Source organism: Botrytis deweyae (assembly GCF_014898535.1).
Source record: "Botrytis deweyae strain B1 chromosome Unknown BDEW_010, whole genome shotgun sequence".
Lineage (NCBI taxonomy): Eukaryota > Fungi > Ascomycota > Leotiomycetes > Helotiales > Sclerotiniaceae > Botrytis > Botrytis deweyae.
In genome coordinates, this window is record NW_024066217.1 from 1007593 (window position 1) to 1031965 (window position 24373).

General features: G+C 42.9%; 6 protein-coding genes across 6 annotated transcripts; 5 read left to right on the forward strand and 1 right to left on the reverse strand.

Moving 5' to 3' along the window:
* Positions 1–223: 223 nt before the first annotated feature.
* On the reverse strand, positions 224–1686 carry EAE98_005376 (uncharacterized protein; the record flags this gene model as incomplete). Its single annotated transcript, XM_038952998.1, has 2 exons — positions 224–1427; positions 1475–1686. 2 exons carry the CDS (start codon positions 1684–1686, stop codon positions 224–226), a joined length of 1416 nt encoding a protein of 471 aa, XP_038810840.1.
* An 871-nt stretch (positions 1687–2557) lies between these two features.
* EAE98_005377 (uncharacterized protein) lies at positions 2558–4773 on the forward strand (the record flags this gene model as incomplete). Its single annotated transcript, XM_038952999.1, has 2 exons — positions 2558–2868; positions 3219–4773. 2 exons carry the CDS (start codon positions 2558–2560, stop codon positions 4771–4773), a joined length of 1866 nt encoding a protein of 621 aa, XP_038810841.1.
* Positions 4774–5889: 1116 nt separating this feature from the next.
* Positions 5890–6973, forward strand: EAE98_005378 (uncharacterized protein; the record flags this gene model as incomplete). The annotated part of the gene is made up of 8 exons (XM_038953000.1): positions 5890–5916; positions 5978–6018; positions 6294–6309; positions 6371–6436; positions 6492–6606; positions 6658–6723; positions 6776–6854; positions 6910–6973. The coding sequence occupies 8 exons, from the start codon at positions 5890–5892 to the stop codon at positions 6971–6973; spliced, it is 474 nt and encodes a 157-aa protein (XP_038810842.1).
* A 1419-nt stretch (positions 6974–8392) lies between these two features.
* Positions 8393–10393, forward strand: EAE98_005379 (uncharacterized protein; the record flags this gene model as incomplete). Its single annotated transcript, XM_038953001.1, has 6 exons — positions 8393–8441; positions 8492–8717; positions 8766–8997; positions 9054–9411; positions 9465–10047; positions 10135–10393. The coding sequence occupies 6 exons, from the start codon at positions 8393–8395 to the stop codon at positions 10391–10393; spliced, it is 1707 nt and encodes a 568-aa protein (XP_038810843.1).
* Positions 10394–11068: 675 nt separating this feature from the next.
* Positions 11069–13984, forward strand: EAE98_005380 (uncharacterized protein). Its single transcript, XM_038953002.1, has 4 exons — positions 11069–11116; positions 11174–11980; positions 12033–12434; positions 12488–13984. Exons 2-4 carry the CDS (start codon positions 11207–11209, stop codon positions 13844–13846), a joined length of 2535 nt encoding a protein of 844 aa, XP_038810844.1. The 5' UTR covers positions 11069–11116; positions 11174–11206; the 3' UTR covers positions 13847–13984.
* A 4873-nt stretch (positions 13985–18857) lies between these two features.
* Positions 18858–21177, forward strand: EAE98_005381 (uncharacterized protein; the record flags this gene model as incomplete). The annotated part of the gene is made up of 4 exons (XM_038953003.1): positions 18858–19176; positions 19239–20486; positions 20539–20811; positions 20864–21177. 4 exons carry the CDS (start codon positions 18858–18860, stop codon positions 21175–21177), a joined length of 2154 nt encoding a protein of 717 aa, XP_038810845.1.
* Between the last annotated feature and the right edge of the window lie 3196 nt (positions 21178–24373).

Below are 24373 nucleotides of genomic sequence, written 5' to 3' on the forward strand. Positions count from 1 at the left end.
TTCCCTTCCCTTTTGGCCAATTTTTGTTTTCTTTTGAAAATGGAAATATTGGAGTGCGCCGTGTTGCTAAAATGCGTCATCTCTGTTCTATTTTGTCGTCCTTGTGTGTATCCCATCGAGCTGCGTGGTTTGTAATGGGCAGTTATCCATCAGCACGCAATAGCACTGTTGATCTGAATGAATAGCGCAACACTCAAGATTTTCTCCTCTTTCTTCCCTATCCCTATCTGATTTTCTTCGCTTTGAAGTAATCTCTTAACTGTTCCACCCTCGTAACAAAGAACATCCTCTTCGCATCACTCTTCCAAATCAACACTCCCACCTCTTCAGCATATTTCGCACAACCTTCGTATTCCTTCTGGGTCTCAAAATCCTTCATCAAAAATCCCGGCACGGCTTTCATTCTCTCGTTTTCTAATTGCCAAAGACGAATTTGATCGACGACCGTGGGTGGTAGTACAGGTCCTCCATGAGATGCGGAAGAAGCTTTGACGAGTTGAGGATGCGCATGGGTGGATAGGTAGGTAATTATTTGGTCGGATGTAATGCCATGAGCTATGGCGGTACGGATAGAATCGCGAGATACGCGGCCACTGACCATGTTGGGATAACGAGTGTTGAGTTTGGTGAAGAGTGAAAGAACGGCAATTTGGAGGGGTGAGTTTGTATAAGCGTATAGGCGGTAGTTCGTCTCGATTATTATGAAACCCTTTTGGCTGGCAGCAGATTTGGAGGCGGCATCAAATCCTGCAGCCACAGTGCGAAGTGCACTGGCATCAGAGGTGAGAGTTGTGGCTAGACGTGTTGGAAAGAATTGTGTAGGGGCTGAAGGAGGGAGGTAGATTAGCCCCAGGTCGATGAGGTTAGCCAGCATCCCTTGTTGGGCGTCTGTAAGAGTCTTAGTGCTGTATGCACGTCCGAGTTCGAGGGAGCCTAACATGAAGAGAAAAGAAAGTACATCGACGGAATCCATTCCCATGCTTTCGGCATTTTCAATCCAGAGAAGGAGCAGAGTCCAGACTTGCGCATTGGCTTCTTGCAATAGAAATGAGAATCCAGCTTGAGTGATACCGATACTTCGACCTCTTGTTACCAATTTTCCTGCATCAAGTAGTGCTTTCACTGAATTTGCAGGCCCATTTCCATCCCTTCCTGACCCGGATGTAACAGTGTTGACCATATAATGTAGAATCCCTTCCCATTGTATTCGAGCATGTGTATCCAAGAAATCAATATCAACGTGTGGCGCAATATGGTCCGACGAAGGAACTCCGAAAGATTGATGATTTCCTCCACCTGTAAGTGCCAGTCGTAGAGAGGCTCCAAAATTCTTAGTTAAGGCTACAGTTTGAGGATCTTCTCGGCTCAGCGCAGTAATATCGACAATATGCAGTCGCGATAATAAGGATAGGGCTTGATCTTTTTGCCTGGGACATTTTAGCATATGGCACCCATTTCAAGTCAAGACACATACTTCTTGCTCTTAGGTTGTACCCATTGATCCAGAGCAGTGAGGGGCAAAGGCTTAGGCATATAGAGTAGTGCCATCACAAAGGTTTTGGCAAGATGAGGCAGCATGCGCCTGAAAATGGCCAAAGAAGTAGAAGGTTGCTGATACAACCGTCTGAAAGTTGTACCTGGTAATCTTTCCAGGTATTCAAATGAAGCAAGAGTTGAGACAGACATCGTATTGGTCTGGTAATTGTTTATTATCCGCAGATATTATGAATTCGGCATTGCCAGTAGGGAATTCAGGAAGCTCTACAGCCTTGCAATTAATTAATAAGTAGCCTGGTGACGGAGAATTTTGAGCTTGGACCATATCTTTGTCTTCTCCAGCGAACGGATTACGGTGGAGCACTACTATGTTAACTACACTACCTACTAGATGGATGTGAGTGACTTCTACTCTGCTTTCGGCGTCTTCACATTGTACAATTTCATTCTTGTTCAATCTGCAAGGCTCCAAACTCCAAATTTCCATTGCCCCATCAATCTCGCAACGAATAGACATGCCCTGCGTTCTGCGGGGTCAAACCCATGCGATGAGGAGACTGAACAGGACGAGCACTCGAAATGCTTGAACTTAGTGTGAACTCTTCTTTCGTTCCTTTTGTCCTTAGCTTTGAGCTTGAATATCAATTGGAACGTACTTACACCGTCTACCAAAACTTCTTATACACTGTCTTTTGCTGGTATCAACCTCTAGCGAATAGGAGCGGGCCTCTCACGTGGTCTCGTAATTGAGCAGTATGCATAAGCATTCTTGGCTTATCATCATGACCGTTGCTTCAGTCTGAAGACAACTTGACTACACCTCCTTCAGGAAGTTTCGGAATGAAAGGGACCCAGCAACATGTTTTCTGTCTCTGTCCTTAAGAGGTATAGAAGAGTACCCTTCAAAACCCAAGCTACCCTTAGGCCCATCCTTGTTACCCCTTATCAAAACAGAATTCATTTCCAGATTCCTGTCCGACAAGCTCACACGAAACCCCCTTCTTCTTTTTTATCTGGGGCACGATTTAAGATACGCTATTACAGTTACATGGTTGTCTTTATGCTATGCTTTACAGTTGCGTCTGGGACGATAGATTGGATTCTAGTTGATCCCCTCAAATCCGTGTACGCTAAGAATGTTACCCACAAATCAAAATATTCATCGGCATCGTATCAGTATGGAATTCTGCGCAAAGGGTATATTCGATTAGTTAGTATCAAGGCTGGAAATGCGGACGATCCGATTGAATTGGAAATGAATCATGTCAAATTTCACCCAGTGGCAATCTATGGGGTTCTTCCTTCGTTCTTCCCAAATGTACCCACATATGAAGCTCTATCATATGCGTGGGGCGAGAGTGAGGATACCGTGTAAGTCATTTTCTTGTCATTTTGTTTATCATTTGCATTTCCTGGTTGTGTATTCATCTACTCGGAGTTGGCATAGTGCTTGGCAAGTGCTGAATGATACCAATGAGTCGAATAGCTGGTACCTTGGAGAAATATTTACAGAATGCAAAACTTTGCAATAAATCAAGAATGTCTTATCTGAAAAATTGAAATATTTGAAGATATACACAACGCTTAGATATTCAAGTATGTGAGGATGGGCCGTACATGTCTTCACGGGTTGCAATGTAGATAGAAATGGTATCATTCAGTCGTACTTTATTGAAAGCGACAAAAATTGGAATTACACGGTCTCAACTAACACACCGCAGACCAATAAAATTGAATGGCCAACCTTTCAATATCACAACTAATCTCCACTCCGCACTTCTCGTCCTTCGTGATAATTCCAACCCCCCCTCATTGTGGATTGATGCCATCTGCCTGGATCAGAATGATCCATCTGAAAAAGATAAACAACTACGCATCATGCATCTAATCTACATGAATGCTACTCGTGTACTCGTCTGGCTTGGCGCAGACGACAAATCGGTCGATCTACATGCTGCAGCCGAGATTATCTCTCACTTCAGGATGAAAAAGAGAGAATTGCAAAGAAAGGCCCAGTCAATAGCTAAAAAGGAACCTTCGGCTGATTTTCAAGTGTGGCTGCAGAAGTGGGTCAACTGCGACTGGCATACTGGGCTGGAGTATGTCTCTGGCTGGAAAGCAGTGCAGAATATACTCGCTCGACCATATTTCACGCGATCCTGGATAATCCAAGAAATGGTGTTATCTTCCAATCGAAAAATTATTGTAGGCGATCACGATGTAACGGGTATTCTCGACCTTGTTTCTGTCATCCACATTTTCCCCCAGATTGAGAATCGAATTCCTGCCCAGTACCTCAACGAACCGGACGTCATACCGCGTATCTACGAGCTAAGCTTGGCCATGCAGACATACCGGACTGCCTTGAAGTCAATGTATGTCGTTCCTGGCACCAATCGTGAGTTCAAGCTTGCAGGGCAGAATGGACTCAATTTAGGAGAGCTTCTCGCTAGGTTTCGAGGCAAAAAATCTACGTTACCAATGGATCAGGTGTATAGTGTCTTGGGAATGACAATAGACGCCAGCATTATGTATAAAATGCCTTCCTGGACATCCTGGTCTAGGAAACGACCAACACAACGGCTTCCACAATTTAACCACAGGCAGTCGTTAAGGAAACTGTGTACCGACACTACGCGATATATCCTAAAAGAGGATGGAGATCTAGGAGCTCTGAGAATGATTAATACGCATGCGAAGCCAACAAAAGATAAAGATTGGCCGTCTTGGGTTCCGGATTTCTCATCCCCGTTGCCGGGACCAGGTGAGCCAGAAAGTATGCAATGGAATTTAGAGTCTTCAACATTTCCTCAAAACAAGAATAAATTTTTTGTTGATAGAGGTAGGTTGGTGGTATATGGACATGTTCTTGGTGAGATTGAAGATCTTGTTGGAATAATACAAAGAAATGGAGAGTACTCCAATAAGACGGGTGACAGACCGAGTGAGTTGAAGAAGGAAAATTTGAGGTTGAGCCAATATAGGGATGGGTTTGGATTTTTACCGTTGGCGGTTTCGAGAGATAGTGAGGGACGGTACGTGTTTGGTGGGACGAGTATGAGGAAGGGAGATTTGGTAGTTGTAGTTGGTAAAGGAAGAGACCCATTGATTCTGCGAAGGCTGGAGTATGGCGAGGAACCAGGAGGCGAAAGCAGGAAGGAGAGTACTGTGTACCAATTAGTAGCAACAGCGAATATACCGGGTATCGAGAAAATCCAGAAGAAGCTTGCTTTGGATGATATACAATGGGATGTCAAGAAAATGATTATAAAGTAAGGCAGGTCGGTTTTATGGATTGTTCTATGTGCGATAGTCGAGAATAGACCATCTGGTTTCAAGATACAAATGGACAATATGTTGACACCAGACTTATTACATGTGAGCTTTGTATTCTGCACATATTTCTCCCTTCGAAGCAGAACTGATCGAATTCGAATATGCAAAATGGAATAATGTGGTAGTGAAGTCATGAAAAATACGACCAGAAGTACTACAGCTACCACGACCACACACCTTCCACCGTGCTATATTCGCCAGTATCGAGAGTCATAATGAGATTTCAACCAGCGCTGGTGACATCGAATTCGGCCGAACATGCATTAATGGTAAAAGACCATGATCGCATGTTTTAAGATATAGAATTTCTTAATTAATTCAATTGATTTGATGCTTGATATCACTGGTAGCTGGAGACGAGGAGACTAACATAGTTCGTTACCGGCGATGCGGCCCCAGTAACTTTGAACAGCGGGGCGGCCTTACTGCGGCCTCAGACATATGGTGGATGGTTAAGACAACTTCGAATATATCATATATAACATTCTTATTTTCTATATAATCTTTATAATTATACATAATATCCTTATCTCCTATATAATCTTTATTATTATATATAATATTTTTGTCTCCTATTTATTTGTAGAAGAAAAACCAGACCGGAATTAACTAATACATAATACCTCTCTATACGTTAGTAAGCTGATATATAGGTAGATTCTTATAGTAATCGTTAATCGATTACTAGAACAAGAGTCGATCTAGAAAACAAACTAAATATATTAGGTGTATTAGATAATCATCCTAATTGATATAATCAACTAAATTGTATATAACTTTTAATAAAAATATATATTATATTTAATACCAATAAATCTATCTATCTACTCTATATTATTGAATAAGAAGATTATGCAGAAGACAAGGATGTTATGCATAATATGTCCGAAGTTGCCTTAACAGGCCGCCATAGAGACACAAGCAAGGGTATTAATCCCTGTTCAGCCAATCGCGGTGTCCTCATACAGAATTACCGACGTTTTTGTAACTACAACACATTCTTATATCGACAATCTATCCAGCTTCACCATACTATTACTTCCCGAGGCCTACAATATGGCTGCTCTAAGATTCGTGAGATCAGTGAGTTGTCGATAGGCCACCAAAATATGCCGATGCTGATATCATTACCTTCACTCAATAGGTTCTGAAGTCTTTTCAAGAATCATCAGGACTTGAGCCGAGGTACTGTTTTCCATGTATTTGGGGTGTCATTTTATAAAATACAGCTCCGGTCTGTCGTCGCAAGTGTTCAGTCGGCACTTCTTTCGAGCATGGGACTTTCAGAAAGTATCTGAAATCAATCTAGTCGTTCTAGTTTACCGTTCATTGGTCCCCCAGGGCCTCCTGCGTAATGTAACAGCGTACCTCCTCTGTACTAGATCAATCTGGAACATTTTTCACTGCTATTGTGGCAGCGAGAGTTCTTGATAAAAACATCGACTGACACTTGATTACAGACTATTTGGTGAAAATGTAGGAAAAGCATTTGTTTTGTATTATTTAATTGCGAATTATTTCCATTGACTTTGAAAAGCTTCGAGTCACAGGAGCCGAGCCAGGACGTGTAAACTTTGAGCTTGACATCAAGAAGGAGCACACCGTAAGGAAACTTTCCAAATCGTATATGAGCAACTCGTTCAATTGTCTTCTGTTAGAACCGTTTGAATATTATTCATGGAGGCACGATTGCCAGCATGGTGGACCTAGGTGGCTCACTAGCTGTTGCCTCGAGGGGTCTTTATGCCACGGGTGTTTCTACTGATTTGAACGGTAAACGTTATGCGACCCAATTGCAATTTTATGTATCTAACCCAAACAAAGTTACATACCTCAACTCTGGCGGTAAGGTTGGAGATGTGCTGAAAGCGGTGGTGACTTGCGATAAATGTAAGTATTGTCATGTCATTATTTGAATGTCACGTCTCTAACATGAGAGCAGTTGGAAAGACCTTAGCGTATACTTCTATCCAGTTTACAAATAGCAAGGGCGAAGTAGCAGCACGTGGAAGCCATACAAAGTCAGTCTTTACCTCCAGTCTTTCAGATTCACAAGCTAAAATAGGATCATGATAGATACGTTGCGCTCGCGTGGAAAGAACCCAAAAACATAGTTGAGGAACTGTCACCACGTCCTTAAAATTCCCACGTGCTTCAGCCTTATGTGTACGACGTGGTCCATTCACTCTAGCTTTTAAGGCCATATCGGGATCATGTCTAAGCAAATTTAGGCAAGTATTTTCCACAGGCAGAATATATCTTGACCTTGACCCAAGCATTCGGTTCCAACGAAAATAGTTCAGATCAGGACATCGGGAATGCGGGTGTATATAATTGTGGCTTTCTCCAGCTACTCGGTGTATGCAATTCATTACCTAATAGATGGTTCGCTATTTCTACTAAGTTGTCTAGTTACTAGGTGAATTTACTGTGATTGATTAGCCAATAGCGAATCAATCAAGTGCTGATATGTGCCATTCATTGTCAATCAAAATATTAATTAGTGAATTTTATATTCAAAAAACGTTTTGGGTTGAAAAGTCTATATGAAGTGCTATACCCCGCAGCAACATTTAGTGCCAAGTCAAGCCTCGGAACAACTTGGCGGGTTCTTCAGGGGTCATGAGGAATGATACAAGCATTAAATAGGATCTTACACCACATGTGATCTAATCAATGATTGGATAAACAATGCTTCTTGGAGCGTGCTCGAAATAGCCCATTCACTTGATATTCCTGGATATCTGTAGCCCACGTTTTTGTTGGCAGTGGTCAACAGTGGCTTAAGCCGCGACGGTGCGTCTTCGGCGTTCAAAAAAGCAGGTAGTGACTAGAAAAGAGTCTGCGTGAAGCAATTGGTTTGTTTGACTAATCGTCTGATTTGCTATAGGTTCGATCCGAAAAACATGATGTGGGCGTTCAATGTTTTGAGTCGTCCTACCCACGACTCCAAGAATTGAACTCTTTGAAGTAAATTTGCTATACGACTCGCATAAGATGGATTGTGTATTTATAGGTAGTTCGTGTTTATGCAGAGGTAAACATGCCAAGCAAGTCCTGCAAGGCTACGGGGATTTACTCCTTCGACGGATATTTTACCCCAGATTCTACTCAAGGGTCCTATGAATGCTTTTAAATCTCTCGGAGCATGGGCGAAGGCAGATAGATCATGCGCCTCGCCTTGAACCGTTTCAAGATTAGAGCGAATCAACTCTACTCACAAATTAGTGGCGTCTTTCAGCGAATTAGCGATTTTGCAGGAGCATGGGTCTCTCATTCACCAAATTACCCCAACATCAAACTTGAGAATTTGACACAGCACGTGTAGAAAACCAGATTATTGGGTGAATGTGGCAGTGGACTGATTAATGAAAATATATTACTTACTGCCCCGCCGTAGGTAGCTCGGCTCATTGCTACTTAAAGTTTCAACAGTCTAGATTCAACGATCCAACGATCCAACTTACAACCAACAATAACCTTAAACATACCTTCTCACATCCTTTGCACTTCCATACTTCGGAAATCATATCATCGAGGAGTCGTTCACTCAATCATAATGTGGTACACTACTAATGTCTACGTTATTTGCGCCTTCGCCGCGATAGGTAAGTGATTCTCCTCGAATCCAATGCAAAACAATGAGTAACATATATAGGCGGTGGTCTTTTCGGCTTCGATATCTCGAGTATGTCTGGTGTTCTTGGAACTCAAGCATATGTCAGATACTTCCACAATCCTCAATCTTACGGTCAAGGTGGAATTACCTGTGCTATGCCCGCTGGATCTCTCATCGGTGCTTTAGCTTCCTCTTTCATTGCGGATAGATGGTCTAGACGAGCTAGCATTCAAATTGCGTCCATTTTTTGGATTATTGGTTCAATGTAAGTTTTGACCTCCAATTATTCGAACATAACTAATGCTTTCTTTAGTATCCAGTGTGCTTCAATTAATGTAGCTATGCTGGTTGTCGGTCGAGTCATTGCTGGTATCTGTGTTGGCATTGCTTCTGCGATCTGCCCTGTCTATCAATCAGAGATTGCTCCAAAGGAAATCAGAGGCCGAGTTGTCTCTCTTCAACAATGGGCAATCACATGGGGTATTCTTATTCAGTACTTCATCCAATACGGTGCTTCGACAATCGGAGGTGGTGCAGAAAACCCAGTAAGTACGATGTCACTATTCTAAGAGCTAGCACACTAATCAATATCTTTCCACAGGACCAACCTACTTCCGCTTTCCGAATCCCCTGGGGTGTACAAATCGTTCCTGCAGTTATCTTGTTCTTTGGTATGTTCTTCTTACCACGATCTCCTAGATGGTTGGCCTCCAAGGATAGATGGGAGGAAGCCATCAAGATTATTGCAGACCTCCATGGTGGCGGTAATGTAAACCACCCAAAGGTTCTCGCAGAATATCAAGAAATTGAGGAGGCACTCCGATTCGAACGTGAAGAAGCTATCAGCTCTTACAAGCAACTCGTGGCCCCACGTATGATCAAGCGTGTCATTCTAGGAATGTCCATTCAAATGTGGTCTCAACTCTGCGGCATGAATATCATGATGTACTACGTCGTTTGTAAGTATTTTCTTCTCTGCTGTGGTATAGTATATCACTGACGGCTCTTTCAGATATCATGCAAGGTGCAAACATTGCCAACCCGCTTATTACCGCCTCAATTCAATACATCCTCAATGTGTTGTTGACTTTACCTGCTATCATCTATCTTGATCGTTTCGGACGTCGCCCAGCCATGCTCATCGGTTCCTTCCTCATGATGACCTTCCTATTTATTGCCGGTGGGCTTCAAGCAGGCTACGGTGAACCCAACAACACATCGAAGACTCAAACTGAACAGAATAAAAATCTGACATGGGTTGTTCATGACAAGAAGGGTGTGTCATCTGCCATCGTCGCAATGACATATCTATTTGTTTGTGCATTTGCAACAACCTGGGGACCTTCATCGTGGACTTACCCAGCCGAAATCTTCCCCAACAAGATTCGTGCAAAGGCTGTTTCTCTCGCAACTTCGGCAAATTGGTTCTGGAACTGTGTTCTTGCTTTTGCTGTTCCACCACTGTTGAAGAATATCAACTGGAAGATGTACATGATCTTCGCCACGTTCAACGCACTTGCTTTCATCCATATTTTCCTTTCAGCTCCCGAGACCAAAGGCAAAACACTCGAGGAGATGGATGATGTTTTTAATAGGTATGTTCTCTCTGTTCTCCAATACGATTTTTTCCAGTTCTTTTCAAATGTTCCTTGAAAGATACTGACTCTTCGATCTCAATACAGTGGTCTCCATCCATGGCAAAAACTTCCCGAGGGCTCCAGATTAGACAGATTAGCGGCAGATATAGAAGCAGGTGCAGTCAAGGTCGCAGCCCCCGGCGGTGGCGTCCTTGGTGAGAAGCGCACCCATCATCATGACAGTGTAGTTGCTCCAGAGAGCGCTCATCATCGTGATGGTATCGCCGATGTAGGACAAGTTCAGCATCATGGTCTTCATGATGAGAAGGTAGCTGTTGGTCGTGAGCGTGGCACAGTGGTCTAATCGTGTGGTTGTTCTTCGCGATACATATACCGATGGATGCTTCTCTTTGCTTCTCTTTGAACACGTAATGAAGGGTCATTGATAATTAGTAATACAATCTTCTATACGAAGTTGTTCTGTTCTTGAGCAAGGTCTAACACCTTAGCCAAGATTTATGGGCTGTAGCAAGATTTTGGGGGTCAGTCTAGCGCGGAAATCGACTAATTCATTGGTTTCCAGTTGACTATCATGAACACAAGAATTGAAAACGTGATTATAAAAATTCATGGATGATCTCAAGCTTAAGGTCTCTTGGGTGGTGATTTAGCTTACATTTTGCTCTGTAACTGCGAGCAATAAGCGACCATTGGACGAATTTTTGCGAGAAATTAAGAAATGCAAGAGCTCGATTCAGAGCTCGAGCTTATGTCCAATAAAAGATGGAGAATTGGAGCTTAGAGCACAAATTATGAAATCAAGTCGATCTACGAGTAATGATAGCTAGGTGCATGGTTCTCTGATACGCAAGCTGTATATGACCTCCTGAGTTTTATCGAGCTTGTTTTGTTGAAGGGATATTGTTAGTCACGTGACATTGGAGCTAAAAAGTCGTCAACGTCATGGCTGTTTAGCTTCGATCCGGCATATCTCATTCAGATACCTAGAACCATGGAGAAGACCAAAAGCCATAAACCATCGATTAAGCGCATGGCGTATCCAATTCATCCCATAGACGCGACAGAGGTAAGCTACCAATGAATGTGTATCTTCTTGATGTACTCGTAGGTAATTTTCGTTCAGCTATTGTTTCTTACTTTTGAACCTCAACATTGAATGTTTACCTCCCTTTCTTTACACTTGTGCCCTGGCAGATATCTTAAACGGCTGTCACTTCACAGTGCTAGCATTGGCAGTGCGCGCAAAATTTCCCCCTTCCGTCAAAGCAATTCTCAATTCCGAGGCCTAAAAATGGCACCCAAACGAAAGAGATCAACAGCTGCGGCGACTCCCATGACTGATGGCGCTTCAAATCCAATTCTTCCTTCGGCTCAGTCTACTTCTATTAAACCACCTACCAGACCTTCGCGGCAGTCTTCACGCAGGGGCAAACCTGACACTAACCCCGAGCACAATGCAGATATTGTAGATAGCAAGACAGCACTTCGTGCAAGCCCAGATGCTGACGAGCCTGGGGAGTCGTTCGATCTTAAGAAAATTGAGGTACCCATAACTCCCGCAAAGGATAATGGTGTAACTGTTCCCGTCAAGAATGAGGAAACCGATTCGCCCCTAACGGATATTGGTGATGATATCCCTGTGTCCACGCCTGCTAAGAAACAGAAAAAAGCCCCAACGAAAAGCTCAATTGCTGCAAAGAAAGGGTCGGATGAGATAAAAGCATTTGTAGCAGAACAGGCAGCTAAAAAGGCTGCGGAAAAGAAAATAAAAAAGGAGGATGACGAAGAAGAATGGGATAAAAGGCTGGATCCTGACGGAGATGAAGAAGGGCAGGCAGAGGATGCTGATGCTATAAAGTTGGAGGCGAGAAGACCGCCCCCAATCAATAGCGACTATCTGCCTCTTCCATGGAAAGGAAGATTAGGATATGTAAGTTCTCCTGTCGCAACCATATGTTCGAGATGCTGATATTAAAATCTAGGCATGTCTGAACACCTACCTCAGATCCTCAGATCCTCCTGTTTTCACATCTCGAACCTGTCGTATTGCTTCTATTGTCGAACATCGACATCCTTTGAAAGACCCTTCACAACCTGAGCATGCAACCAAAAATCGACCAGATAAATCGAAGCCAGCTTCCATTGAGCGAGGACAACGATACGTTGAAGAATTGTGCCTAGCAAATGTTCGAGACCTACCCAAAATGCTACGATGGAATGATAAATATGGTATCAAATTCATGAGACTAAGTTCGGAGATGTTTCCGTTCGCTAGTCATGCCGAACATGGCTATAGCCTTGCCCCCTTCGCTAGCGAAGCTCTTGCCGAAGTGGGGAAAGTGGTAGCTGAATTGGGACATCGAGTTAGCTCACATCCTGGACAAGTGAGTTAATTTTGATTCATCTCGAAAGCTAAAAGCTAACAAATTGTCTGCAGTTCACTCAACTAGGTTCCCCTCGTCCAGAAGTGATTGCAAATGCATTTCGAGACCTTGAGTATCACGACGAACTGTTCCGACTCCTGAAATTGCCAGCCCAGATCGACAGAGACGCAGTCTTGATTTTGCATATGGGAGGTACATTTGGCGACAAAGCCGCCACGCTCGATCGCTTCCGTGAAAATTACGCCAAACTTTCACCTTCCATTAAACAACGGCTCGTCTTGGAGAACGATGATGTATCGTGGACTGTCCACGACCTCCTTCCAATCTGTGAAGAGCTCAACATTCCTCTGTGTCTTGATTTCCACCATCATAACATAATGTTCGACTCTAATCAAATTCGTGAAGGTACTAAGGACATCATGGAGCTCTTTCCCAGAATCAAAGCTGGATGGACGAAGAAAGGTATTACACAGAAAATGCATTACAGCGAACAGACGCCTCAAGCCGTCACAGGTCGTCAAAGACGGAAACATAATCCAAGACCTGCAACACTTCCACCCTGCGCCAATGATATGGATTTGATGATCGAAGCAAAAGACAAAGAGCAAGCTGTGTTTGAACTCATGAGGACATTCAAGTTGCCGGGATATGAAAAATTCAATGATGTTGTTCCTTACGAAAGAGATGATGATAATCGCGTCTTACCTAAGAAGCCGAAGAAGAAGAAGACCAAGAAGCAGATTGCAGATGAGATTGAAGAATTTGGCCATGAGGTCGAAGAAGAAGAGGAAGTAAGCAAAGAGATAATACCAGAAGAAGAAGTTGGCATGGGAGGAAAGGATAATCGTGTATACTGGCCAGTCGGTATGGAAGAATGGTTACGACCAAAGAAGCGTGAAATCAAGAAGAAAAACTCTGAAGGGCCCAAAGAGGAAGATGAGATGTTTAAGAACCCTACACCAGCAAACTTTGAGGCAAGGAAGAAGATTACCGAGAGGAAAAAGATGCCTTTTGATGAAGGGGTTAAGGAGAAATTAGCGAAGGCAGAGTGTCTGAATGATGTGTACGAAGTGGTGGAATTGGTTAAAACTTCGCAATCTAAAGTCGATGAGAGATCAGAAGCTAATGGGTTTGCGGCGGGGCCTGGTTCATCTAAAAAGAGCACGCCTGTTAAGAAGAAGCCAGCACCGGCGCCGGCGAAGAAGAGGAATGCGAAGAAAGTGCAGACACCTAGTGCTAGCGTCTCGAATGAAGATGCGGATGAGGACGAGGATGATGATTTGAGTATGCCTGATTTATCAGCTGATGATGAATTGGCGAAACCGACCACGAAAGCTAAGCCGGCTAGACAAAGTGGAAGAGCCGCAGCAAAGAAAAAGAGTTATGTCGAGGTTGATGGGGACGAGGAGTAGTGTATATGTGTGTATTTGTAAGTCTGAGAGTTTGGATGTGTATGTTTACCATTTTATGTCTATCTTGTATATTATTATTCAACTTGTACCAAATCATTCAAATATGCAGTTCTGGAATTCATGGTTTCAGTCATTTTTTAATTCCTCTTTTCCAATGTGATTGTAGATTCTCCGATGTCAAGCTCTTACTGCTTTTTGAATATGTAATGAGACGGTTGAAAATTAGATAGTACACGGTCCTATCAATTACGTTGCGACCATCATAAATTGACTAAATTATATCATATTGTTTTGCTCGCATTATTATCTGTAATCGCTCCTTGCTGGCGTCTTTGGACGATACTAGAGGCGACCTTACAATCTCATCTATGCCATCCAACGCTCCGAGCTGATATCCTCTACCGGCAATAACAAATATTCATGAGATGGTTAACACTGATTGTCGATTCTGGAAAGTGGTTTACAGGGAATCATGCACCACGGGACGGAGAGTTAAACGGCATTAAGGTAGATTCTTCTGAGAATCTTGACATAGATCTTGAAGACAATCGCTGCGTGTGTGTAACAGAACTTCTCTAATAAGTTCGGGAGGGGTTCAATCTATATTACTGGGTTCAACATAGTCGAGTATTCGTTTGAGAATCTCGGATGTCGTTGATCTTAATACTGAGTGTGGATTGTAGAGGAAGGTGAGTGGCAGAACTTGAAATTATGACTAGCTTCACGAGGGCTTTGGATCGAAAGACACTGAAGGATAGATCACATGTGTATTGAACTCTTTTGTGGGCGGTGTCCATTAACTTGTTGTGTACATCTTGGGGTTGAGTTCTTGTAGTTTGGTTGGGAGATAGGTTTTGGTAATGAGAGTGTGAATCATATTATACTTTTCGTTGAACAAAGGTACAGAAGTTCTTTAATCTAGATGGACATCTGTCGGTACCATTAACAGTTCCATGCCCCGAAATGTAATGCATAAAGTAAGTGAATCCGCTACCCCGCTCCATTCAAAGATGGGTTGATCTCCACTACCACCTGGGCAGTTCTATATACTTTAATTTGGCTAGTGAGATTCAATTACTAAAGTCCTCCAAGTGACATTGTTCATCACAACAAATGATATCGGTAGGTCGGAGCGTCCATTCCACGATCTCTTTATATGAACCTTGCTGCATCCTAACGACTCGAAGTCATCAAACATTCGCGGGTGCTCTAGAGCTCTTGACATGGTTTGGAAAAGCAAGGTGTGTGGTCAACGTGTTATCCTAGCAGTTGGGTAGGTAATCATTGTGGGTATACACGTCCACTACGAAGGGTTTGTTCGATCGACATCATCACCCGAGGTTTTGAGAACCTTCATTGTTATTCGAAGTAATCACTGTTGTTCCAATTGTCGTCAACTATACATATTCCGTCTCATGGACAATGACAATGATACGATCGCTCGCAGAGATATTCGTCGCGTTCGGCAACACCATCGATAGACAAAACAAAATTGATGCTGCAAAGCTTCCTTTCCACCATTTCAATGGCTTGGAAGAGATAGCAACATGAAGAGCAGGATGAGTGGGACTTGTGCCAATCTCATCACCAACCTTTTCTTCCAAAATTTCTGGCCCCCTCACCCCCCCAGGATGGCATTCCACCAAAACGTTTGGTGATCTGTCACCTATCCAATCTAGGTAGGCGACGATACTACCAAATATATGAAGAGATGCTCTTATGGTAAGATCGTCATCGTCTACCACACTTGCCAAAAAATTTCACTCGCAAGAAGTGCAAAAAGATATTGAACAGAGGGGGATTCGAACCCCCGCGGGCTAAGCCCATGAGAATGCTAGTTGATTTTACATCAACCAAGCTGTTGAGCTTGAGTCACACGCCATAACCACTCGGCCATCTGTCCTTCATGCTTGATACGATAAAGGGAGCATATTTCAGTACATACAGCAAAAGATTGAACTGTAGTGAAGAGCGAATAGCAAAGCATCGTTGAGAAAAACTTTTAAGAAAAAAAAGGTGCCGGGAACATCCACAAATGGGTGGATGGTCCCTGGCGGGGCTTTCTGCGCTAGAGGAAAGTCGATGGATACTCTGAGGGCTCCAAGGGAAGGAAGAGCATGACAGGAGATGTTCGAACTTTATAGTGGAGCCCGGGAGCAAAAAGATTCCGAAAAGAAAGTTCTATTGAAGGGAATTGAGCCCAACGGGGGGGTCGAACCCCCAACCTTGTGATTAAGAGTCACACGCTCTACCGATTGAGCTAGCCGGGCAGGCTACGATGATAGATGTTTGTTGGAAGGTCTATCGCAATATGGCGAATTATTGCTAAACCTGATGGATGAGAAAAATCTTTGCAAAGTTTTTGAGGATAAGCGAGGGGGTGTTGGTGGTGAGAGCACAGACCATAAAGTTCAAGACTTTAGTCGTATGCACCATCACTGTACTTACTCAGTTCTCAATTTTGAATTTGAAATAGTATTCAGATGAGCGTAGTATCACTTCAATGATTTTGAGTTTTATAATGGAATTTTTCGTAGAGAGTCATGAGACAAAATAATATCAAGTTTTAAGTTTGAAAGAGCGATGGCATATGAATGCTAAATACGACAATCACTCCCACCAAGAAAGAATATGGTCGTCCACAGGAGCTTAGATATGTATGTACCCCTCACAACGCTAGAGATACCAGTGTGCGCAATGACAAAATAGCGATTGCAAAAATCGCTCATCGTGTGGTGAAATGGTTGCGCCACTGACAAAAATGCAAAAAGAAACATACAACAGTAGGGATTCGCTGGTGGTCACCCACCCAACTACTAATCAACCGATCTGAGGCTTATGTATGGCAGAGCGGACGGGATGCCCAGTTCTCCTCAGTCTATGGTCGTATGTGCCAGAAGACACCCAAAGCAAACCTATATACCCTCTTATTGTTGAGCCCACGCATTCAAAATCAATGTTTCGTTTGTTGTTGTTGCTTTCGTATATATGGTGGTATTATGGCCTTATAGGATTCTTTCCTTTCTTCGTAAGGTGCCTGCAATGCTACATGGCATAATTCCTTAGTTACATTCGATAATTGTGGCTCTCGTATCTGCTGGAATTAATCAAGGAATCTAATGTTCAAGCTTAGCCAGGTTGTTTGTAGGAATGGTAGATTTGATAATATAAATCGTGTTCAGTTACCTCAGTACCCTGCCTGTCTTTATGAATCGGCCGTTGAGAATGAACGGTAGCTTGGAGATTCCGTTCTCAAACATACATGAGTCTAACATTTAAACATGTTGTTTTGGCGCAGTTCTTCCTCGGAGATTCTGGAGTGCACGGGGAAATCAAATGGTTTTACTAAATTGAACATCTTGCCATTTTCAGATGAACTGTTGTAGACTGCTTACACGACTTCTTGATGCTGCTCAAGTGAATTGCATTCGTTGTTGAAGGATAATCTGAAGCCTTATGCAAAACACTCTCAGTTGTGTCGTGCTCTTACGAATATGCTTTATGAGTTCATTAATCTACTCCACTATTTCTACTTTGGTAAGGAAATTGGTTCGTCTAGACATTGATATATCCCAGTTTTGGAATCTCGTGAATGCCCGCGGGACCCTTTCTCAATGTGATGATATGATGATCGTTGCTACACGAGGAAGATCAGACAAGTCTAGTATCACCATTGGATTTTTGTGGAAGTGCCGAGTCAGACTATCATCAGATTTCTCCGGGAACTACAGACAGAAACATCTGAAGTAACTCCCGATGTTAGAGATTTGATGTGATGAAAAAAAAGAAAAGACGCTGAAAGATTGAATTGAATCTTTTCTCATCATATCGTTCCTTCTTCTTCATCGTTCTCGAAGGATGCTCCATAGAGAAAAATTCCCAAGTTTCTATTTTCAAACCATCTGGCGATGGATCGATGGTTATGGCTGTGTACTTGTAATAATCATTAAATCTTGCTCCGTTTTCCATCTTGGTCTGTTTTCTGAATCATAACCAACCAAGCTTCGTAAGTCCCTCTTAAAGTACTATTCTTGTTACAGACTAAGGAATACAAGCGAGAAAAGACAACTTAATGGAGAACTCCCTAGTCTCCATCTTCAACACTTGACCAATCATTTCAATAAATTCACGAAACGGTACCTGAATGTGGATATCTTTCTAGAAAGCCTCCTGTCCAATAAATACAAAGAATCGTCGGACTTTCCCAAAGTAAGTAGCAACAGTGGCTCAGTCAATCTTTACCCCTGAGCTAGGGCTTGTCAGTTTCGGCGTGGTCCCCAAGCTTTTTAACTCCTGCTTGGTCCATCTTACCCACGGCCCCACTAGAACTTCTCAATCCTTGGCGAACCCCTGGTGATTCCAGACTCTGAGTCCCGAGCAAGTAATCTTTTTTTCTTTTTCGACATCAAGTTCCAATGGCTCATCCCCTGTTCAAAAAGATATCCCGATAACCGTGTCGATTCTGATTCTAATGTCTTCATACCACGCACACTCGTTCATCTCTTTGCTTTGTCGTTTTGTAATGTGACAAGCTTTTTCCGGTTTTCTACCAACGATTTTCAGATTTCTCTCCTTCATACAATCGTTTGTCCCACTCATATCTGTAATTCACGCATTTTATACACTCAAAAAGCATTATCATATGCACCAACCTTCATTATATCTCTTCCTATACACCTGCTCTCTTTTACCCAATCTTCAACATTTGCACTGTTATACAAAGGCTAGCTTCTGCAGCTTTGACCATACTTCTATTCTATTCTTTCCAGGTAGACCCTAGGCCATATTATCATTATACAGCTTTTTCACATACTCTTCTAAGTCGAGGCCCCAAACTTTCGACACCTAATCATAGAAACCGCTCATCATACAATTGGAGCATCATCCCATTACAAATTTACAATTGAACATACATCGACGTTGAATAGAGAGAGAACCTGAGTTTTTTGAGTTTTGGGATTCCCGACGGTATACAGAGGCGGTCTTCCGCGTGTCAATACACACCGTCGCCATGATGTTACGGCCAATTTCAACCCTCTCAACTCTTTCCTTAGTCTTAATAGGAACTCTGCCGGGCAGAGTCCTCGCAGCCCAAACTCTCACGACAACAGGTTATACATCATGTTTGGCCGATTCAAATATCTCAGTCCAGAAGATGGCTGTCACGTACAATAATGACGCGAAAACAGTCACCTTCGATGTGGCCGGATCCAGTACCAAATCTCAAAACGTCACGGCTGAGATAAACGTTACTGCATATGGAATATCAGTTTATTCAAACACCTTCAACCCATGTGATTCGACCACATTTGTAGAACAATTGTGTCCGAGTGAGTTTTATCCCCTTTTCAACGAGTCGGAAGAATCACTAGAACTAATGCTCCGATCAAAGTCCCCGTGGGAGTTTTTGCTGCCTCTGGAACACAAGCAATTCCAGACCAATATGCCTCGATGATTCCCGCCATTGCTTTCTCGGTACCTGATATTTCCGCCATAGCTACAATCGAACTCAAGGACTTGAGCACCGCAGAAGAGGTTGCTTGCGTGCAAGCAGATGTCACTAATGGTAAAACTACTGCTGTGGCCGCTGTATCATATGTTGCTGCAGCTGTAGCCGGAGCTGCTGCTGTTGTAGGTGGAGTTTCAGCACTCGGTGCCGCAGCCAGTGGAGCAGGCGGAGGAGCGGCCACTAGCCCTTCGTTCACGGAATGCATGACGTGGTTTCAGGGCATGGCTATGAATGGAATGATGTCCGTCAACTATCCTCCGGTCTATCGACAATTCACCAAGAACTTTGGATTCAGTACTGGTATTATTCCTTGGACCGCCATGCAACAATCGATTGACAGTTTCCGAGCTGCTACTGGAGGTAATTTGACGACTGATAGTGTTACATATTTGAGAAATGCTACGTTGGTATTCTTAGATGGATCAACTGATACTCCCTCCAAACGATCATTACTATACCTTCGAGATGTTGTTACGTCAATCAATGGAACGGATGATGCTAGTGACACCACCACTACGACAGCAATCATCGAAGAAAAAGTAGCGGGAATCAAGGCCTACATTGAAGAACTTTCAGTTCCACAAGCCAACACTTTCATGACAGTTCTCCTTATCGTTGCTTGTGTTATAGCCGCTATTGTCGTCGCAGTACTTGCTTTCAAAGTCCTCCTCGAAACCTGGGCCCTCTTCGCATCTTTCCCAAAAAGTCTTACCGGATTCCGAAAACATTACTGGCAAACTATGGCTCGTCTCACCGTTCAATTGATTCTTGCTCTCTACGGTGTATGGGTTCTTTACTGTATATTCCAATTCACCAATGGCGATTCATGGGCTGCCAAAACACTTGCTGCTGTTACATTGACTATCTTCACTGCTGTGCTTGTATTCTTCGCCTACAAAATTTCCTCGGCGGCAAAGAAGCTTAAGGAGAGAGATGGAGATGTGTCAGGCTTGTACGAGAAGAAGGACAATTGGCTCAAATACAGTATGTTCTACGAGAACTACAAGAAGGATTTCTGGTGGTTGTTCGTCCCAGCTATCATCTACATGTTCGCAAAAGGATGCGTGTTAGCAGCAGCCGATGGACATGGTCTCACTCAAACCGTTGCTCAACTCATCATCGAATGCCTCAGTAAGTAATCCCGTGCAACACTACAGGACTCTCGTTCTAATTCTTTTACCAGTGCTCTCACTTCTCCTTTGGAGTCGCCCTTACGAGAGAAAATCCGCCAACGTGATTAACATGTTCGTCCAAGCCGTCCGTGTCCTCTCTGTCATATGTATCCTCGTCTTTGTTGAAGAACTTGGTATCGCCGAAACCACCCAAACTGTCACCGGCGTCGTCCTTATTGCCATTCAATCAGTTCTCACTGGTACCCTCGCCATCCTCATTGGTGTCAACGCCGTCATCTCAATCATTAAACAAAACCCCCATCGAAAACGTCGCAAGGAAGCTGGTAAGTCTTTTCTCTCCCCATCCAAACTTCTCAAAACTAACCTCTCTCTAAGAAAAACTTAACCGCGACCTTGATAATCTCACTCCCCTCGACGCCCGCAACTCTCTCCTCATGGACTCTAAATCTAGCATTCATTCCTATGAGGCCGATCCAAAACACCCATATCTACACTCCACTCACGAGACACATGAACCCTCAAGTTTCATGAACGAGCCCGCGAACCCATATTCGCGCAGCCAAGAAAATCTCGTCGGTGGAGCCGCGCCAGTGGCTGGAACTGGGCATCAGAGCCGTCAGCCTACCGTCCCGAATATGAATATGGGAGGTGGAAATTCCGGGGGAGCTTATAGGGGGATGGCTTATTAGATCTTTGTTTCATCCCTATAGCGGAAGGAAGAACAGAAGAAAAGAAGAAATGACAGGTGTCTTCACACAGAAGTGAAGCACAATAGCATCCCATCTCATCTCATCGACCAATTGGCTTGCTAGCGAGCCGATGGACGAAAAAGAGAGAGAGGGTATATCATTAGTATCATAAACAAGATAACGATTTCCTTGCGTCACTTAGCGGTACAAAATTCTCTATTTATTGCATAGGGTTCTCTTTGTACAGGTACGGGAGGGAAAGAGAGGGATGTTGGATATATGTGTGGAGTGGGATGTGTGGTTTATTTGAGTTTGTTTCATGCATATATGGCACATACCCTATTTCCTTTTATTCATTTATCTTTTCTTGACTCTTTTTTTATAGTTCAGTTTTAGTTGGGTGATACTAGCATTTATTCAATGAGAGAGATATTATTACATGGTATCTATGTATATGTAGTCCTTTGTGAGCTCTGTGAGTTGAATAGTTGGATTTATGCATTTGTAACTGGATCAACTTACATCCTGAAACCTTGATACGTGAATCTTTCTATGCAGCATCTTAGATCACGTTCACCTCAGTATTCGATGTTTGTTGCTTGTATATTGTTGTCTGGAAGTAGTCATATCTATTTCAACTTGATCTCTAAGTTTTAAGGCAGACTAGCCTTTCTTCACCACAGCTAACTTCCTCCGTGGTAGCCACCGATCAAAAGCCTGGTCCCTACGTCGTCTTATAGAAATCACGTTACGTCGACTGCATGATATTGCGTGAAAGTCAGTCCAAATAAACATCATCACATCAATCAATCCGGCCAATTGACATGGCGCAAGATTGACATTGACTCAACATTGTGAATCAATCTCAAAGATACTTTGAAGAAGCGCAAAATTGTAAAGTTAATTAGTTATTCAATAAGCAAACGTCATTGTGATTCACCGAACGAAGAGGAGAAGGTTGAATTCGCTTCTTGACCAATGGTAGCAATGTTTGATTAACTGGAGAACGATTGTGTACTGGTAGGTCTCATTATGCAGTAACGTTCGCTAGGTCGATCTAGTTATGTCGTAGAGCTTAGACTGTGGTTACATCGAGCCTGAAATCACGATTGTTCTTTGCCTTCCTGACTAGGTAGATTGCACTTCTCTGTCAAATATGGATCTTACACGAAGATGAAAATCGAGTGTGTTTAATCTCGATCTCAATCCTCTTCGTAACCAGCAGATCTCAAGGTTCTTGAGCAAGGCCCCAATGGTCTATGGTGCGATGGCCTTGACTCGTACTTAGGCCACAACAGTCTTTTGAATTACAATGTTCGGGAAAAGATTCCGTCAGTCGAGTAACGGTGCTGTAATGATAATGCAATTGTTTGATTTTCCAGAAATTGTGTCCAACGAAATTGTTCCCCAACGGCTTTGATGGTGTCACAACAACGGCATTAAGATTAGCATGACCACAAGAAATCACACCTTGCCTGCACTTGTAGAAAGAAGTGCATGAACAGCGTGCCGCCGAGACTATCGAAATTCAGAATAAGGTTGGCACGTTACTCTCGAAATGCAAATAGGGCCACACTACTGGCCACCATTCGTGGGAAACAACATGGTGCAAGCTTGCAAAGATAACCCCAAATTCAAGACATGAGATCACCAATCCACGTGATAAGTGTGGTGTTTCCGTATGGGCGGGCTGCATGAGGGCAGATCACTAGAATAGATCATCAGTACTATGATCAGAAAAATGATGTATTCTCGGCGAATGAATCATGAACTACCGGCACTTTCGATAAGTCACTTCGGCACATCGCGAAAGCTTAGACCCAATCACATGTTGGTCATTGTCTTCAACATCTCTTACTGGCCTGGCCGCGCGCTTCTAGAGAAAGATAAGAAACCAATACCTTCACATCTTATTGATGGAGTTGATAACAAATAAAGTTGTAATGAAAGCGCTTACATCAATGAACTCTATTGTTAGAGATATCAATATTTGACCTTGGCCACCACGTTGAAATATTTAGCTGTTTTTCCTTTTTAATATTCTGACATCACTCCTACTTGAGTTTCGTTTAGAACTGAAATGATTTAGCGAAAGATGAAGGGGAAGCTTGAACTGGAAAACAGGAAACTTCCTGTGTACAACTCAAAGAAGTGCTGTGCAAAGAATCTGGATCAATGTTATTCGCAGCAAACCCTTCAACTGAGTCAACTCGTATTTTGGGCTAAATTCCCCCAAAAAGAATGCTTGTGCGTGGAGCGTTTTTAACCCAACCAATTAATTCTCATAGTACAGTTAGTACCTAGACAGCCACTTCCGTGATTTCTACAACATCAGAAAACTGAGTGCGGTTTGTCCTAGATTCTAATTAATTCACTGCTCATTCAAACCGGTGTGATTGTTTTTTGAAGTACATGTACAGATACCCTTGTTGTCGGTCGACGATTCGACATATTGACATGTCGTTGAAACAAATCATTCCCGTACTCAGTCTGAGCGCATTGCTGCAGGCAAAAAGTGGATGAACCAGCCAATGAAAAGAAGATGAAATGTGCTTGGAACTTTTGATATTGGACCAAGAAATCAATGTGATAATAATATATCCCTAATATTTACTCGCCTTCTTCGTCGCTCGGTCAATCAATGGATGGATGGTATGACAATTTAGATCAATGGAGCCGTAGCATTTTGGTACCGTGATCACAGTGTTCAATAAAGGCGATAAAGGCTGGCTCAGTCAAATCTGTTAGGCTTTCCAGGTTCTTCTCTCTTCTGTCCCTCTCGTCAATTGCGTATCGCATGTATGACTCGAAAAGTCGCAAGCTCCGTTCATAACTTCAACATCCCCATCTGCATACACAGAGTGAAAATTGATTTCTCAAACATCGGATAAGAAAGAAGAAGTTTATCCAGAGAATATTCTAGTTGGATCCCGGGGGACGGACGTTTTAATTTATTGATTGCTTGTCGATGGATAGTCATACCCGGATTGTCCAATATAGGAGTACGAGAAGCAATGTTTGGATAAGGTAATGAAGTCAATGCGAAAACAGAAATGACGATGCTATTCAGATGCACATATAAATACATTACGGCTTAGATTAAATCATTACAGGCTGAGCTAGCTAAGCTGGCTGAGTAACAAGAAGTTGTCTAACAAGCACCAAAAGGTTTGCAAAGTGATTCTAAATTCTACAG

Coding starts and splice junctions, on each gene's coding strand:
- EAE98_005380 (XM_038953002.1), top strand. CDS start 11,207: ATGTTTACCTCCCTTTCTTTACACTTGTGCCCTGGCAGATATCTTAAA. Junction 11,981..12,032: donor GGAAAGGAAGATTAGGATAT/GTAAGTTCTCCT, acceptor ATTAAAATCTAG/GCATGTCTGAACACCTACCT. Junction 12,435..12,487: donor TTAGCTCACATCCTGGACAA/GTGAGTTAATTT, acceptor AATTGTCTGCAG/TTCACTCAACTAGGTTCCCC.